Genomic DNA, 18,877 nt, shown 5'->3' with positions numbered 1-18,877 from the left:
GCTCTTGACGATGATATTTGATGAATGGATAGTGGTTAAGATGACCTCATGACCGAGGAAATGAAAAAAAGCCTTGATTCCCTAAGCCATCATTTCATATTACTCAGGCTGGGGCTGGAGATGTACGCAATCAAGAGTTGTTACCATGTGATAATCCAGAAGGATCTCGTACGGCGACATCATTGACATTATCAGTTTTTTATTGTGATGGGAACTGTAAAAAAAAACCTAACCCAAAACACGGCGGCGGAGCTCCCTCTTCAAAGCATCAACCATATACTTAGTGCGCTCTACAGCGCCTCGATTTTCAATTGCACGACGATGCAAGTATCCCAAACATTCTCCGACCGACCCACATGCCATGAATTTGAAGATACCAGGGGCCCCACCATCGCTCATAGACACATCAGCAGCGTATTGATCCCGATTTTCAAGCAGCGCGCAGCTCAGCTCGTCAGCCATGCCCATGATCTGACCAGACTCCAACTTTGTCATTGGTAGACCCTTAGTGGCTCTCGACCGGTGAATTCTGATGGCCTTTTCGGCACTGGCTCGATTATGTGTGGCAAGAAAGAGGGCGGCAGATGGAAACTCAAACTTAGCTGAGCTTTGAATCGGCCATGGCGTTCGTGAGATGAGAGTCTCGACAATCTCGTCATAGGAGCGATCTGTCTCTTCTTTGGTGTCATGGATGAGGGAGCGGATCTCATGTTCAATATACGCTCCTCGCACGAGTTTGACACCCACAGTCCAGCCCTCAGTGGCCGCAAGAGTGATGTGACGTGAAGCGTTATCTCTTGCTCCTTTGAGATATGCCTGGATTGTGTTGTAAACGAGAGGCTGTCCGTCACGGTTGAACTTCCTCATCAGTTCAATCACCCAATCATCGAGGCCGACTTGGAAGACTTGTTGCTCGGCATCGACCCAGAGCCGTGCACCTCGTTGCTTCGTTTCGATGCATATCTCTTCCATTGACCTTAAGACGACTTCGGGCATTGGTTGGCGTGCTCGCATAGCGTCGATGGCAATTGGGCCGGCACCGGTCATTCTAACGAACAGAAAGGATTAGACCACCACCGTCGTCGCAGTACTACGAAATTCTACAATGAACAAATGACTGGACGATATCAAAGCAAGTACGTGTAGCAAGAATAACTCACTTGAGGGACAGAAAGTCTCCAGGCTGTAGCATCTGCAAAGTATCGAGATTGAGTTGCTTCCATTCTTCCACCATTCGGCTCCCAGCAGGAATATATTTGGCGTTTTGAGACTTTGTGACTCCCGAGTCTAGATCAACGGTGAATTCTCTCGCATGGCCGAGGATGACGCCCTGATAGCCCATCGCCTTCAACTTAGCAATTGAATGACTAATTTCGGCGTGGGTGGTGCCAGCACAAAAGTGATTGTAGAGAGCCCATCTGATCAACCGGTTCAGTAGGGGGTTCCTGTCCAAGTCTAGTAATGGACTTTTAGACTTTGTTACGAGATTGAGAAACTTCAGTGATGGCTGCATGATCCACGCTCTCCTCATTATCGATGTCAACACTAGCGAGCGTAGGAGGGTCTTCGTAGTGATTCGGGAAAGAGACGTCTGTCCCAGTTGAACCGCATCTTGTGCTTTGGTTGCAATATCAGAAAGCCCCCGGTGTTTGAGACGAAGGATAATGGGCGAGAGGGTTACCCGAGCTGGACAACCAACGACAACTTTAGGAGGCATGGTAATGTGAGGCCGAGGTTTCAGGAATGGTTGTTTGTTTTGGTGGATCATTCGTGTGTAATCAAGCGCTATGTAAGTCACGAACTCTCCTCAAGAGCCAACTAATTCAGGCTTATAAACTCTGAAGCCGTCTGACTAGCGACTCCTCCAACACGAGCGGACTCAAGGATATCTCCGTTATCTTGACATTACCCTCGGTACCTCCCCTCATTTGCAGTCTGTGATAACGATTCGGACAATATTTCCGCTCAGCGAGGCCGGAATATTGGCTCAGAGACGTTTCGATAGGAGAAGGTGTCTAGATAGAGGCTACTGGGCAAGTCGGAATCAGTCTCGGAGCAAAATCCCGATAGGCTGCCCTCAGCTTGCCCCCATGGTCGATTAGGCGCAGGCTAAAAGCATAGGTTCTCGGCCTCCGCTATGGAAGTGCCATTACATTTGGTGACATTCGTCCTGAAAAGAAGCAGATTCGTGCTTGAATACTAAACGCAAGAATGTGGTCCCTTGGCGCGACACGTGGTAGCCGGAGCACCCTCGGTCAGAGGCTTCCGGCAGCTACCACTGGGCGGAGACAGTTGACTCTGCTACACCCTCCCAAGTTTGAAAATGAGAAATTCGTATGTTACCTTTCCCTGCAACCTCCTCTGGCTAATCGATTCTTTTTGACTAGCTTCAATATGCGAAGGGCTCTCCGGAAAGAGCTTCCTTGCAGGAGGCTTTGAGGAGGCTGAAAGATCAAATGCCAGTATATATCCCAATCACGGTGAATGGGACGGCGGTGTGTATTGCACTCTCGGGACACGTCCAAGTCCCGGCTGACTAGTGTGACACAGATGAACTCCAGCAATTTTGGAACACAATTGAACCCATCAAACCATAGAGAACCCGTGGCCCAATACGCCTGTGCCACGCCAGAACAAGTCAACGGAGCCATCGATGCTGCTTTGAAGGCAAAACCTGCCTGGGAAGCTCTTCCTTTCGAAGACCGCGCCGCAATTTTCTTGAGAGCCTCGGAGCTTATTGCGGGGAAGTACAGGTCCGACATCGTTGCGTCAACCATGCTCGGACAGGGCAAGAACATATGGCAAGCGGAGATCGAGGCACCGAGCGAAACGGTCGACTTCTTCCGCTACTACGTCCAGGAAGCTTGGAAGCTCTATTCCTATCAGCCGACAGAGCAGCCCAACGGCAACTGGAACAAAATGGAGTACCGTCCTTTGGAGGGCTTTGTCTACTCTATCGCTCCCTTCAACTTCACGGCCCTGGGAGCGACACTCACTAGTCCGGCTGCCTTGCTTGGCAATGTCGTCATTTGGAAGCCCTCCGCCTATGCCACGCATTCAGCCTATCTCATACATCAAATCCTCTTGGAAGCGGGTCTTCCCAAAGACGTCATTCAGTTTCTCCCTGGAGACGCGGAAGAAATCACGAACACGGTTCTGAAGCGTCCAGAGTTCGCCGCAATCAGCTTCATCGGTTCTACTCAAGTGTTTAAAGGAATCCAACAGAAAATCGGTAATGGCGTCGGCAAAGGGATCTACAACTCCTACCCTCGAGTTGTCGGTGAAACCGGCGGTAAGAATTGGGGCGTAGTACACTCTTCGGCCGACGTCAAGAGCGCCGCGTTCCAAATCATCCGTGGCTCTTTCGAGTATCAGGGCCAAAAGTGCTCCGCATGTTCTCGGGTATACGTTGCCGAGTCCGTGTGGCCAGAGTTCAGGAAACATCTCCAGGAAGAACTCCCTAAACTCAAAGTTGGCGACGTGGAACAATTTGACAACTTCATCACCCCAGTCATCCATGAAGCTTCCTTCGACAAGCTGAACAAGATCATTGAAGATGCCAAGACCGACCCCGAGCTACAGCTCATTGCAGGAGGCAAGGCCTCCAAGGAGCATGGGTACTTTATCTATCCCACAGTCTACAAGGTCTCCAATCCTCGGCATAATATCATGTCACGTGAGCTTTTTGGTCCTATACTCGGTGTTTATGTCTATCCTGACACCGAGTGGGAGAAGACCTTGGAATTGGTTGACACGACATCACGCTATGGTCTGACGGGTAGCATCTTCTCCATGGACCCTTACGCATCCCAGCAAGCAAAGACGAGGCTCAAGCATGCGGCTGGCATGTTGTATATCAACACAAAGTGCACCGGATCTGTGGTTGCCCAGCAGCCGTTTGGCGGTAGCCGAGATTCTGGTACTAATGACAAGACCGGCACCGTTGCTCATTTGCAGCGATTTACCAGTGTTCGGTCAATCAAGGAGGAGTATAACCCTCTCTACAAGATAGAATATCCTTCCAATGAAATGTAGATAGTCTCATGTCATGTTTAAGCAATCCAATTTTTATCCCTATGCCTTGACTGCACTCTTGTCCGAGCCGAATATCTTAGCTGTGAGCCCATATATAGAGTGCTGTATACGCTGAGAAGATCTGTACACTTGACCAATCTTTCCCCTAATGATCTATGCAAGTTTGATGTGGGAATAATGCAATGTTGACAATCCTCTCTAGTTGCGTATTGTGCGTCTGTCTCCGATTGCCGGATTGGTCTTGAAGATTGGCAGCGCATATAGACGAAGGAACATTAGTGAAGGATAACCTCATTCTCTGTCTTGACCGGACTGTGGGTTACGCCTGCTCTTGGCGGGTTGGGATTATCCTGCATTCAGGACTCGGGATGCGCTTCCGAGGCACCCGGTAGGGCCGTCAGATCCGTTCTGGACCAAATCCAGATAACTTATCTATTTCGCGGTTCTAAAAGTACATGTACAGACAATCAGGCTTATCCCAGGGCCATGTCAAAAGCCCCCCTCAAGTCCTCCAATCCAGTTAAACAATTGTAACTTCTCTTCATTTCGTCATTGACGCCATCAGTTCAACGACTGTATGACAATGGAACGCCCTGGCAAAACAATTGCCTTCATAGGTTGCGGTAAGTTGAAGTCCAAGCCACGAAGTTCACAGGCTAAAGCGAACGATTGAAAAGGAAACATGGGTAGTGTCTTACTACAAGGCCTCCTAGACGCCATCAGCAAACTTCCCAAACAATCAGAGACTTCCACAGCCGACAGATTTATAACATGTACCAGTAATCCTGGATCTGCCGCCCTCCTCGAAAAGAACATTGAGAAGCACGATTCTCGGGTCGATTTTCATTTCCGGAAAATCCAAGAAACGATGCAAGAAGCCAATGTCATAATATTAGGTTTCAAACCGGGAATGGCCAGAAGTATTCTTGGACAACCTGGTGTTCGGCAAAGTGTCTCCGGAAAGCTAGTCATCAGTCTTCTTGCCGGTGTCTCTACAGATACCGTGCAAGACTACATCTCCGAGTCGGATAAAGAGCTAAACTTGCCTGCGGTTTGGGTTGCGAAAGCGATTCCGAACTTGGCCGCACGGTATCAGCAATCCATGACGGTTCTGGAAAAGCCGCCTCCCGAATTTCCGTCACATTATATCGACTACTTAGAGTGGATTTTTGGAATGGTTGGAAAAGTCAAGTTTTTGGATTCTTCTCTAGTTGACGTGGGCTCAGTTCTGGTCACCACGTGTATAGCCACTCTCACAGTCCCTCTTGATGGTATACTGGACGGTTCGGTGATCGAGGGCTTTCGGAGACAGGATGCTCTAGCCCTGGTGCGCCAGAGTGTTATGGGGCTTGGCGTCCTGCTTTCCAACGGCAGTCATCCAGCTGTGCTGAGAGAACAAGTCTCGTCCCCCAAGGGATGCACCATCCAGACTGTGGTAGCAGTAGAGAGACAAGGGGTTCGAGCTGCATTCACTGATGCACTCCTGCAAGGAACACATCATCTGAGTACTATTTCGCAGAAATAGCGTATCTGAAACGAGGAAAGTCATTATTCACCGAGTTTGTCTTCTCAGTTTCCAGGGCCTCCATGATGTCGCTAATGATCATGTTCAGGTGATTGTCCATGGGGCATCATTCTGTACACCAATTGATGAGGCTGCTTTGCACTGCATACGCACAATGTAGAGACACTATCGGTATACTAGGAGAATATAAATACACTACTGTAACTTCTCGGTCTTTGAAGCTTGCAAATCAGTTAGAAATTTACTCTTTGGCTGCTCATCCTGCCATCTTGTACGAGGTAGCTCAAAAGTAGACAGAATCCGGCCATACGACATGCCCCCAAGCTGACCAACCGGTCTTAGCTTGTCCAGTTCGATGTGGCTACAGTCCTCGTTCGCTGCGTCCTCCCTCACCCAGAAGCGGGTTGCCTTGAGAAGACAGATAGCAGCATCGCTCATTCCCGGGCTATGACTCTCGAACTCCTTGATGTCAACGAGCTTTGCCTCGATGGAGAACACCGACTCCTTCACGCGTGATGGCTTGACGGTGTTGGTGGGCGCTTCCGTAAGCCCGGTGATGTCCCACTCGGATATTCCATACGGTGCGTCGATTGACGAGGCGCTGACGGCTTCTATCATGTTCTCCGACACCGTGTTGATGACGCACTCACCCGTCTCTTTGATGTTCTTGTACGTGTCCTTCATCAAGCCAAAACGCGACGAGAAACTGAGCATGAAAGTCGGCGGATCCTGATCGACGACTTGGAAATAGCTGAAGGGAGCAAGGTTCTTTGTTTTGCCATCCGCGGAAAGCGTGCTGACAAAACCGATAGGGCGCGGCGCGATGCCGGAGATGAGTAGGCGATAGTTTTGCGATACGCCTCGATCCGGGCTGTAAGGGTCAATCTCCCGATGCGCAGCCTCTTCAGCCTCGGGTGTTTTGTCGACTCGGACACCATCCCCGAATGTCCAGATGGGATTAGGGGACTTAGTCACTTCAATCGGTGCTCGGGAGTGGTCAAAGTCCGGCCGATCTCGAATCGTTTCTTCAAAGTTCGTTACTTGTTGCACGGCAGAGAACGCCGGTTTAGCTGCGGCACCGGCAGCGGTAGAACTCGCCCGAATCACAAGATTCGACATATTGAGTGCCCAAGGACGTGGCAGTTGCGCCAATCCGCGGGGTCTGCATTCGGTGTCAGAGAAAGTCATTTCACCTTGTCTTTTCTGAAAGATGTTTCTCTCATTAGTGTTGAGTATACCTACCTTTGGGAAAAGACGAAACGACACAGCTGAAAAGTGTAAGGCATAATACGTCTTATGACAGCGCAAGTTCTCCTAAAATGAACCTTCACACAGCACCGATCTCGTTTACACTGAGTTCTATCCGCGCAAAGTTGAACTCTTTAATTAGCATTAAATAAGAGTATGCATGGAGCCGGTGCAATTAGGAGCTGCAGGCGGCGATATCCGGCCGGCCCGGGTTTAAAAACGCTCGGAGAACATTTCCGATTGGTTGTTTTTGTCAAAGTCCCGGACGTTATGGGTCGGAATCACACACTGGTTCATATCAACTTGATGATAATTACTATCTAGCCGAAAGAAGGAACTTAGTACTTAGTTCTTAGTTACATCCTAGGTATTTGTATCAATTATGAGCTAAAGGATAAGGCTCAAGAAGAAAGATTTAAAATTAAATATCTCAGATACCTATTAACTTAACTAATTATCACGGCTAGCTAGTTATAATAAGATATATTAATAAGAATTAAAACTATTAATCTCGTTGCAGTGCGCAACCGAAACCTCTTATATTATAATCCACCACCTTCTATTATTGGTCTCAAATCAACTACCATTATTTGATTTAAACGTGCGAGTGGTGTAGAGATGTTAATTCTTGGTTTATCTCGTCGCTTTTGTTGTCTCCGCTCTGTAAGCCAGCAATACGTAACTGTCGTTCAAATACAGAGCGCATGGCTCTTGTCCTATTCTCGTAGCAATCGAGCGCATAGGTCCCACGGTTTCTGTGGCAGGCGATCTTTCGCAACATTGAGATTGATGCAGCTATGATAGTAGCAGCAATTTCAGCACTCTCCCAAATAAAGAGTCCACCTATTTGACCTAGGATATAAATTTGTTAGATACCGACAAAAGCGCACCCGCCCATAGAAATCGACAAAGAATCGCGAAAGAATCACATCTTTAGTGAGCCTCACCGTTATCGTGCGAGTTGAATTGCAAAAGATAATAAATCTTCGGAATTCCAGTGGCCCCGGCACTACAAGTATGTAAGTCAGGTAGTGTTCGGGACCTAAGGCAGTAGCTAAACTCACAAGATGCCTGTGCTCATCGCGATACAAATACCCAATCTATCTTTTGTGATCAGGTGAAGAGGCCAAATGAGCTTCCATGGCAAAATGACAAGAAGAAATCCATTAAAGCGGAATATGCTGTGGTGAAGGATCAACAAAATGTATCTCCGACATTTTTCACCTATGGAACAGTACAAGGGGAGCCCCCAAGAGGGGAAGGGGGGGGGGGGGGGGAAGGGGGACTCTCCTTACCAGCAACGAAGACGGCAAATTTCTGCGTTTGGTTGGTTGTCAAACAAGGTAGATGCGAGTACGGACGGCATGCATTCTGGAACAATGGTGTCCAGACCGTAATGAGAACATTCATGGAGGCAATTAAAAACCATAATATCCACCGAAGTTGTCCAGTGGCAAGCCGCAGTAGGGTGAAAGCGAATGCGATTTTACTCAATGACCATGCTATGTTCGATATGATACCAGCACCTTTCGCGAGGTCGATGAGCCTTTGCACCGCAAGAACCCTACTGTACACTGATGAAGCATTGAGAACCGCGATCCGCATAAATAGTTGGGGATAGCGAAGAGGGCCTGTCTCACGTTTTAGCAAATTAGTCGTTCAATGGTGGTGTAAATTTACCCATGCAGCGATGATACAACCATCATCTATTTGCAACTGCCAACTTAAACACGGCATAAGGCGAGTATAAATACGCAAAACGAGGACACATGTCGCGAGAATAAAAATTGCTGACAAAGACACTATCTGTCCTACGATAATAGCCGATAATGGGTGATTTTGTGCCATGATGAGACGTGCAATTGTATAGTAGGAAAGGGCGGTCGTGTGGTAACTAGGAGTCAAGAAACAGAGCTACGGCATACAACACCGTATAATAAATTGATCTACAAAAGACTTGAGGACAGAAGAATGGTACCAACAGATATATGAAAGTTTACGTCGGTCGGACGGGACTTTATCTAGGTCTGCTCCGACTTGAAGTCCTTCTTGAGGAGACTTCGGGTGTGATTAAGTATTGCGTGCACCCGATAGAATACCTTGACAGGGTTCATGGCGCGTTTGCCCTCGTCAGATATCACTCTAAGAGATCAAAACATGGTTGCGATTATATCGTATCATTGCCACTTCCGGGATCGTTTCAAGAGGCAGAATATGCAGTAAATTCTGTACATAATCAGATCGCCATCTTGTCATTAACAGAAGGGGGCTTACCCCCACCTTAGACCATGATTGTGTCTCCATTCTCTTGAACTAATCAGCTTTGAACGTCTAGAAGACCTCCGTCTTAAACAGGATGAGAACTCACGACCATTCGCGCTTCGAGCATACTGCATATTACTTGCTTCTTTGGTAGAGGTCAAGCACGCGTACCGTAAGAACTCACAAAACGCGAACCTGCGCTAGCCCGTGCTCCCGTTGTTTTATCTGGTTTTTGGCCAATTGCTGTCTCTCTCTAGGATCTAGATCTCAAAAAGCGGCGGAGATCATAGAGTTTAATTACCGAGAATAGTCAAGCACGTCGAGTATACGGGCTAACGCAAGGTCTAGTCGTGTGAGCTTTTATAGCATCTATCAGGCTGTCCATTTCCTCCCTAGTATGACATGCGTTCTCGATTGAGAGTTCGGCCCGGTCGATTTATATCATACAACGCATGGAGTTTATGGACTTGTTCCTTAGCCATTGACTGGCCGTTCACTTCGTCGTCATCGTGGGGCCAGTCGACAAAGGCGGTCTAGTTTCCGACTGTTTAGTCTTCAAATGACTACCAGACAACTGTTATCATCGAGACAATCCTCGCACACCTTGTCGAGAATTAAGGTTAAGATCTCGGTTAGGTTGCTAACTAGGCCAACCAAGCCTCCGTCCAAGATAGTAGTCTAGGCCGACATTCAAGGGGGCTAGTAATATATAAGTAAGGTAAATAACACACTTTAATACTTATTTTACTATTTCCTCTCCTAGAAATAAACAGTAATTATAAAAGCAATTATACTAAGTACTAAAGAAAGGTATATAGCTATCCTACTTAGATCCTAGTTTAAAAGAATAATATTATCTCTAGTTTAAAACTATTCCAGCTCTTTAATAAGATCCGTTTATCCTCTATTTTATACTAGCTCAAGCAGTATTTTCCCCTCTCTATCTCATAATTCTAAGAGACCCGCATCTTTTAGGGCCAGCTTTAAAATAGTTTTTAATACTAAGAGCTATTTTATTTTACGCTACTTACTCTTTATAACAAAATATAGCGCAGTAGACTTAAGGCTATATTTTATAATCTTATTTCTCTTAGCGCTATAAAGAGTAAATAACTCCTATTATATAAGCAGCTTTAAATACTTACTAAGTAATAGTTAAAATCCGTACCTAAATAAAAAGTAAAATAATATAAATAGGGGGTAAGTATTAATTAAGATATAAGGGGGTAAGTAATAAATAAGAGAACTTACTTAATCTTAAAATAAAGCGTCTATTTAGAGCTCTAAAAAATAATATTAATAAACAATATAAAATATAATAAGTTTAGAGATCGATAGAGTATAAATCGATTTATAAGTAATTTAATTACTAAGGCTTTAGTTTTTAAGTATTATTTAAATATTTTTAATTTATTTAGTTAAAAGTAGCCCGTATACTTAAAAGAGTATTACTTATAAGAAGTTAATAAAATACTATTTATACGTTACTAAAGTTATTTAGTTACGTAGGATATATTTATAAAACGAGAAGTGTTTTTTAATATATTTACTATTAGAGTTTAATTATATAAATATAGCTATTACGATACTATTTAGGATAGATTTATTTATAGTTACTAAGCCGTTTTATTTACTTATTTATATAGTTTATTAATTTATAGTTATTATTAATAAGACAATTAAATATTTAAAAACGTGTTATATATTTATTATACCCTAAGAGAGACGTAATATTTTTTATAAGATTAGGTAAGAAATTATAGTTTATAAAACTTAGTTTAACGTCGTAAGTCTAGAGTATTTTAGCCTATATATAGTAATAATTTTATATATCGTAGCGCCCTAGAAGGATAGTATACGATACGATATATACTCGTATATTTATTTTTAGTTTTAGACTATATAATAGTACTATTATAATTAATATAAATAGGTTAATAAATAAAAAAAAGGGGGGGACGTAAATAAGAAAAGCTAATAGCCCTAGTAGTTACTATAGATAACGGGTATTTAATATTAACGTTTTTTTTAAAATAGAGCTAGTAATAAGTAGTTCGAAGTAGCCTAGGCATAAATAATTAATAAGGGTCCGTAAGCTATTTTAAATAAAAGCTTAGTATAATAAGTAACAGACCGCGTTTAAGATTTTTAAAAAATATAAATAGAACGCGTAAAAATAAGTTATAACGAGCTAATCCGTATTATTAATAAAAAGCTAGAGCTTAGTTTATAATTAGCCTACGTAAAATAGGTAATATATTTATAAAAGCTTAGTATTAACGTACTTTTTAATATAATAGTTCTTATTTATAAAAACGAGGTTATACTCTAGGTAATATAAGTAATAATTAATAGCGTACTAAACTAAGCTCGAGCGACGTTTATACTTAGTACTATTAGGCTAGCCGTATTTTTTAAAGTATAGTATATAAAAGCGTATATTAAACTTAAAAAGTTATTTAATAACTATATAAAAAATAATACGTAAATAAGATATAAGGGTATATAATAATATTTATTATATATATAGTTCTATATATAAGAAATAAATAATAATAAGCGGCCGTTATATAAACTAATACTATTATAAAAAAAAGCGTAAGACTCGTTTAAAAATATAATAAAAGTAGTTAGTAAGGGGGCGGGGGACTAAGCTCTAGAGATATAAGAACGTATAGTATTCGATATACTTATTAATATATTAAATTACTAACTAAAGGGCGGAGAGTATAGTAGCGCTCTTATATAATAAGTGCCTTCGGCGCCCGCCCCGCTTTTTAGCACCCGCCCCGCTTTTTTTTAAAGTACGTACGCGGGTACGTAAGTATATAGGCTTAATATTAAAAAAAAAGTAGTACGTATATAAGCGTAAGTATAAATAAGTATACGCGCAGTTTATTATTTTTATAATTATAAGGCGCGGGCTACCCCTTACCCCCCCGGTTAATTAATAGCTTATAACTATAAAAACCGAGGACCCTCGACCTCCTCCCTCCTTTTTAATAGTATATAGTAGCGGCCTAAATAGCTAACTTATAATTATAATAGACCTTTAAAAAAGCTCGTTAGTATTAATAAGGTATATAACGGCTTATAGTTATAAAAACTTAGGCTCTTAAGACTACCGGGGCCCTATTATTATTATTATTATTACTATACTTTATATATTATAGCTATAATTAACTAGCTAAGTTATAATTATTATTTTTTTTATTACGGCTATAAAGACCTAGACTCTTAAGACTACCGGGGCCTTATTATTACTATTATTATTACTATAGCCTATACGTTATAACTATAGTTAGCTAGCTAAGTTATAACTACTACTTTTCTTATTACGGCCGTAAAAACCTAGGCTCTCGAGACTACCGGGGCCCTATTACTACTATCGTTACTACTATAGCCTATATATTATAACTATAGTTAACTAGCTAAGCTATAACTACTACTTTTCTTATTACGGCTATAAAGACCTAGGCTCTTAAGACTACTGAGGCCCTATTACTACTATTACTACCTAAGCTATTTAAGCTATAACTACTACTTTTTTTATTATAGCTATAAAGACCTAGACTACGCAATAAGTAAGCGAGTTATTAATAATAACGACGTAAACTTAAAAATACCCTTACTCTATACTTTCTTATTAATAATATTATATAATATAAATAAAGTATATATTCTTATTCGTTCTTCTATTTATAAGTACTTAAAAAAAGTCTATTTCGGTTTTTATTTATTAATACTAAGCCGCTATTTATATTTACTATTTATATTTACTATTTATTTAGTAGTACTTATTTACCTAACTTTAAGTATTACTTAGTTTACCGTAGTAATAAGTAATTCTATCCTCTATTTATTATTACCTTATATTTATTATTACGATTTAGTTATAATAAATTTAGCCCTATACCCCCTCGTTTTTATCCTTAAAAGCGGCCTCGCTATCTTTTTTAATTACGTTTTTTATTTTAATATCGCTCTCTATTTCTATATTACTATTACTTTTTAACTTATTTAATAAGTTAGGAAATAAGAAGCTTATATAGTACTAAGAGATTTTTTAAGGCTTACGTATTATAACTAACTATTCTTACTCCTTAAACTTCGCTTATATAATAGGGAGGTTTACCTCTACGTCGCTATTAAAGTTTAGAACCTCTGTGGTTAAGGGCCGCCTCCGACCATTATGGCCGACCATTACGGCCAACCATTACGGCCAACCTCTACTATTAACCTTTCCGGCCAGCGCCGCCGCAGGGCAGCTTACCTATCCCGAATTATATAGCAGTTTTCGTATCGAAATTACTATATTGCGTTGAGCGCGTACTTAGGGCACATTATGCATATTATATAGTTAAAAAGTATACCGTATCGTATAATTTCCCTTAAAAGCGTAATCCTATTAAGGTCGATCTTTTGCGCCTATAAAGCCGGAAAAAAACTACTATATAATAGGGAGGTTCTTATTTTACTTAGCCTAAGCTCTAAGCTTTTTAATAATAAGTAGTTTTTTATAAAATAGGACGTATTTCTAGTTTTATAATAAAAGTTAAAAAACGTTAATATACGAGCGGATATACGATTTCTTAAGTATAACTAAATATACTTTAATATTTTACTAATTACCGCTCTTAATAAAGTCCTAAACGCGAGAGCCCGGCTCTACTATTTTTAATTAAATAATAAGAGTACTATATTTATTAAGAAATTTAGTAATAGTGCGGCTACTTAGGCTAAGAAGTAATAAGACTATTAATTATACTAAGGAGTAACGAGTTTTAAGCTAGTATAATCTCGTAGGGTTATTATTATAGAGCTCCTAAACGTAGCTAAGTCCTTTAGTTTTAATAAAGAAGTAGCTTAAGGAACTAGTAATAATAATAATAATACGGCGCTTATATAGGGGCGTATATTCGGCTAACGTAATACCGTTATTCTTATTCTCGTTATATAACTTTTTAGCTTAGAATAAGCCTATTTTTATTTTTTTATTATTAAAAATACTATTAATTAAGTGCTAAAGGGTTAGGCTTAAAAGGAAATTTTAAAATTTATAAATTTTAAATACTTACTACCTTAGCTAGCTTTTTACTCGCTATTAGTAAGTTAAAGAATAATTTGAAATTTATAAACCCTAAATAACTACTACTTTTACTAACCTTTTACTTATTATTAGTAAGTAAAAGAATTTAAGTACTAAATACTCGAGCTAACTTTTTACTTACTATTAGTAAGTAAAAGAATTTAAGTATTAAATACTCGAGCTAACTTTTTATTCGCTATTAATAAGTAAAAGAATTTAAGTACTAAATACTTAAGCTAACTTTTTACTTACTATTAGTAAGTAAAAGAATTTAAGTATTAAATACTTGAGCTAACTTTTTACTTACTATTAGTGAGTAAAAGAATTTTAGTATTAAATACTTAGTTAATTTTAATTATATTTCTTATTTTAATCTCCTTAATAAATAAAAGTAATAGTAAGTTTATTACTTTCTATTTTAACTTTCTTTCTTAAATTTATTATAGAGCTTTCGTTAGCTTAGGATTCTTTTTTACTAAAATCCTATTTACTATACTCGCTTTTATTATATTATATAAGTCCTATATAAATAGTACCCTCTTTGCTAATAAACTATAAACTAATTTTATTTTCTTCCTTTTTAATAAACCGAGACCTCTCCGTTCTTTTTTAGCCTTTAGTTACTTATATTACGAGTTAATATTTTTTAATAAAAATATTAAAATGCCTAATCTTAGTATATTAATTAGAATCCCTAGCGTAGTAAATTAATAAATTATATTTAAAAATCCTCGCTCTTTTTTTAAACCTAGCTTTTTTATAAAATAGCTCGCTAAGTAGTTATTAATACCCTTTCCCTAGCTAGTTATAAAACTATTTTTTTATAAAAAGCTTTATAACCGTAATACCTCGGGCCCGCCCTATAAATAAAAATCTTTTAAGTCGACCTATAATTTCTAAAGCTTATATTATTATATATATATCCGGATCTATATAAAAGCTATCCTTACCTTAGTAAATATATTTATAATACTCCCCTACTACTTAATTAAAAAAGTTAATTTCGGGTACTCTAATTTAATAAGCGTATTTGCAAATCCTTTAACTTTTAAAACTACGTTACTTATTAAAAAAGAGACTATTTCGTACTTAGCTAATAAATAATATAAACAATTTTTAGAAGTTTTTCTAAATATCTAATAAAAAAAAAGTTCGCTAATATAATAATAATTATCCTTTTATAATTTAAAGTTCCCCTCTCCTAGCTCCCTCTTTATATTTTAAAACGCTATCTAGGACTTTAACGTTCTTTTTAATATATCCTTTTTTTTAATCTTTTTTTTTAATACTTTAAGCGTCCTAAGTACTTATATAGTTGTCCTAGTTATATTAAGTATATTAGGTAATATAGCTACCTATTTATAAGTATCTTTTCTCTTCTTCTTTTATAGAATAGTTATAAATATTTTTTATACCTCCTTTTTAATCTTATTACTCTTAGTCGCTTTATTAATAAATATATTTTCTTTTTTTTATTTTATAGTAATTACGGGTTTGGGAGGTTTTGTACTTTTATTATTATTAGGGCTATTATTTAGTTATACTTTCGAGGTCTTCTTTTTATACTATTCGATTATTTTTTTTACTTAGTTTTCTATTCTTAAGTATTAAGCTCGCTCTTATATTAAAAATTAGAAATACTTACGGACGATGCCCTAATTATAGCCTAAATTGTTTAAGACTATTGCTAGTTTCGTAATATAAACTACGTACTTATTTATTTTATTATATTAGTCTAGATCCTCTCTAAACTTAAAAATTAGTTTTTAAAACTGGTTACTATTTTATAATAGTTTTAAAAATATCGATTTTAATAATAAACGTATTAATAAGCTAGATAATACTACGTTTAAGTCTCTATTATTTTATAGTATTAAATATCTCTATTTTATAGAGTTATTTAGTAGTTTTTTAAAAATAATTTTATTAAAATATACTATTTTTTATTTTAAAAGCTTTATTATAAAACTAAGAGTATATAAGAACGTAAGTAAAAAAGTAAAAAAAGAGAGAGTAGAGTAGAGGGTAGAAGAGGGGAGGGGGAGTACTAAACTCCTTATTTACTATTAACTTATTTATAATATTTCTATCTTATTACTTATATTCCTTATTAATTTTGATATTACTACAATACTAACCTTTATAAAAGTATTATTAAGCTTACTTTTTATATTATTTTAAAATAAGAACTATTACATAGCCTATTTAAGATTTATAAAGATCTAATTATAATAATATTCGCTTTTATAAATCTTAAACGGGTACCTCTCTCTTGCTTAAGTACACTTTTCCTATATTTACTTTTTTTAATAATAATAAAATAATATAAACTTATAAGGGGGTCCTAAGTAATTTTAAATATATATACGTACTTAGCTTAGATATCTAGGGATATAGATCTATAATTAAGTATAAGTAAAAAGTATCTAGCTTAGAATAGTTAAAATATACCGAGGATAGCCCCTATATTTTAAATAATAGTATATTAATTCCTTATATAGCTAGTTTTAATAAGTAAAGTAATACGTCGTTATTAATAGCTAAGGTATTTAATAAAGTAGCTATTAACTAGTTTAGAAGTAATAACTTATACTTATACGATCCTAGCTATTTATAAAAGCTAGATCGTTTATTTTAAATTTTAAGGTTAGTTTTAAAGTTTAAAACGAGATTATAAGGGAAGTAAGTACGTTAGTATATTATAACCTAATAATTTTAATAAGCCTTATTAAAAATACTTTAAAAAAAAAGAGCTTATATTATAAAAAATCGGAGAGTTATAAAAGCTTAACCCTAACGTTAATTAAAATAAGTAAATCTAAGCTATAAGTAGTCTTTTATCTTTTATTCTCTATGTTTTTATTAATTCTTAATTAATAACTACTTTAGTCCTATTATTAAGATTACTTAACCTCCCTCTTAATTAGGCTATATATATAATATATAATATACCTTTACTATATCTAGCTTTATAAACGATATAAACTAGGGCTTAGCTTAAGGCCGGGCTACTACCCTATAAAAGAGCCTCCCCCCGGGCTTTATTATAACTAATATTATTTTTATATCCCTTTATAACCTCTAGGACGCTAACTCTGTTCTTAATAATAACGAGACTTATAATAATAACTTTTATAAGAGCTTTTATAAAAAAGTTAATCCCTAGGACTTTTATAAGGAGGAGGTCGACCTCTAGGACTAGGAACTAGTCTCTTTAATATGTTTTATATAACTAAAAATCGTAAATAGTAATATTAATAGTAACGACGTACTCTTTATTATTATACTTTTAATTATTTATACCCTTAACTTATAAGACTTACTTAGTTATATTAATAAGGATTTAATTATTAGCTAGGTAAAAAATAAGAGCTTTACCCCGTAATTTAGATTTGCCTAAAGGATCGTTACTATTACCTACTTTAGCCTCGTTTTATACTACGCTTATTATATATTATAAAATAGGCTACGACCTTGTTACTAAACGTCGTCCTTAGATACTCTGAGTAATACCGGCCCTTATAGCCTTATAAAGCTTACGAGGTATATAATAAAGAACGCTTTTTAAAAAAAAGAAATTAAGGGTATTAGATTAGATCGCTAAGAACTGCTATCTTATTTTTAATAATAGTTCCTTAGTTAGAACATACTCTTTAATAAAAATATATTTAAAACTATTATTTATAGGATACTTTATAAAAGCTTATTTTTAGAACTTAATATATTTTTAAATATTGATTATAATACTAATACCTAAATCTATTGTACTAAGTTCGACGTTAATAGTTTTCTAAATATTATTTAAAATATCTAAGTATTTAAAAATTTTATTAAATATATATTAATCTGCTAGCCCGTAAAAAAGCTTTATAAAAGCATATATATTACGTATCTTATTAATAACCTAATTATAAATAAGCTCGAGAACGTATAGCTCTATTAGATCCTATATACTTATTTTAAATTTATTTAAAAATAAATAATATATATTTTTTTTTTTAGTATTTATTATTATACGAGGTTACGACTTAATAACTAGAATAATATAACGTAGCTTATAAAAGACGAATATTGTATATTCTATAACGAGATTATAATACTAAGTATAATAGTAATATTCCCTAAATTAATAATAAGCTATATTATACTATTTTATTAAAATATTTATAATAAGGCTAGCTTTTTTTAAAATATATTAATATATAATAGTCTCTTTTTTTATAGCTTCCCTCTCCTATCCTCCCTTTTTCCTTAACTAAGTATAAGCCTCTAGTCTACTTTAACTAATTTAATACTTAATCTTAATGATAATAATCCTAAGGTTAATACGGTTTTGGCGCCTATACTTAAAGATTTCTTTTTTTTATTTAATACTAAGAATACTAAAGTCTAATACGGTAGTATACGTAATTTAAAATATTATATTATAAACTTTTAAGTAAAATAACGCTAAGTTATTAAACCGTTCGTTATTTATGATACTAAGTAACTATAGTTCTTTAATATTATTATTAAATAGTTACTTAGTGCGTATAAGTAGGCTACTATCCTCTTTGCTTAAAAGTATTACTAAGTTAATACCCTTAAGTTTTTTTATAGCTAAGTAAATAAAGCCCTTAGATTTATCTTTTTACTTATAAAGTTAACCCCGCTAGGGTTATATAAGATCCGCGGGGGCTAGTACTACTATTATAATATTAATTTTTTCTAAAACTTTA

General features: G+C 37.0%; 4 protein-coding genes across 4 annotated transcripts; 1 reads left to right on the top strand and 3 right to left on the bottom strand.

The window, feature by feature from the left end:
* Positions 1-228: 228 nt before the first annotated feature.
* Positions 229-1,717, bottom strand: CCOS01_11438 (carbapenem antibiotics biosynthesis protein carD; the record flags this gene model as incomplete). The annotated part of the gene is made up of 2 exons (XM_060459591.1): positions 229-1,048; positions 1,161-1,717. The coding sequence occupies 2 exons, from the start codon at positions 1,715-1,717 to the stop codon at positions 229-231; spliced, it is 1,377 nt and encodes a 458-aa protein (XP_060309422.1).
* Positions 1,718-2,211: 494 nt separating this feature from the next.
* CCOS01_11437 (1-pyrroline-5-carboxylate dehydrogenase) lies at positions 2,212-4,035 on the top strand (the record flags this gene model as incomplete). Its single annotated transcript, XM_060459590.1, has 2 exons — positions 2,212-2,334; positions 2,551-4,035. 2 exons carry the CDS (start codon positions 2,212-2,214, stop codon positions 4,033-4,035), a joined length of 1,608 nt encoding a protein of 535 aa, XP_060309421.1.
* A 1,720-nt stretch (positions 4,036-5,755) lies between these two features.
* On the bottom strand, positions 5,756-6,679 carry CCOS01_11436 (uncharacterized protein; the record flags this gene model as incomplete). Its single annotated transcript, XM_060459589.1, has 1 exon — positions 5,756-6,679. The coding sequence occupies one exon, from the start codon at positions 6,677-6,679 to the stop codon at positions 5,756-5,758; it is 924 nt and encodes a 307-aa protein (XP_060309420.1).
* A 1,353-nt stretch (positions 6,680-8,032) lies between these two features.
* CCOS01_11435 (uncharacterized protein) lies at positions 8,033-8,656 on the bottom strand (the record flags this gene model as incomplete). The annotated part of the gene is made up of 2 exons (XM_060459588.1): positions 8,033-8,418; positions 8,470-8,656. The coding sequence occupies 2 exons, from the start codon at positions 8,654-8,656 to the stop codon at positions 8,033-8,035; spliced, it is 573 nt and encodes a 190-aa protein (XP_060309419.1).
* Between the last annotated feature and the right edge of the window lie 10,221 nt (positions 8,657-18,877).

This window comes from Colletotrichum costaricense (genome assembly GCF_030867565.1).
Source record: "Colletotrichum costaricense strain IMI 309622 chromosome Unknown Scaffold_13.1, whole genome shotgun sequence".
Taxonomy (NCBI): Eukaryota; Fungi; Ascomycota; class Sordariomycetes; order Glomerellales; family Glomerellaceae; genus Colletotrichum; species Colletotrichum costaricense.
This window is presented reverse-complemented; position numbering and strand designations above follow the sequence as displayed.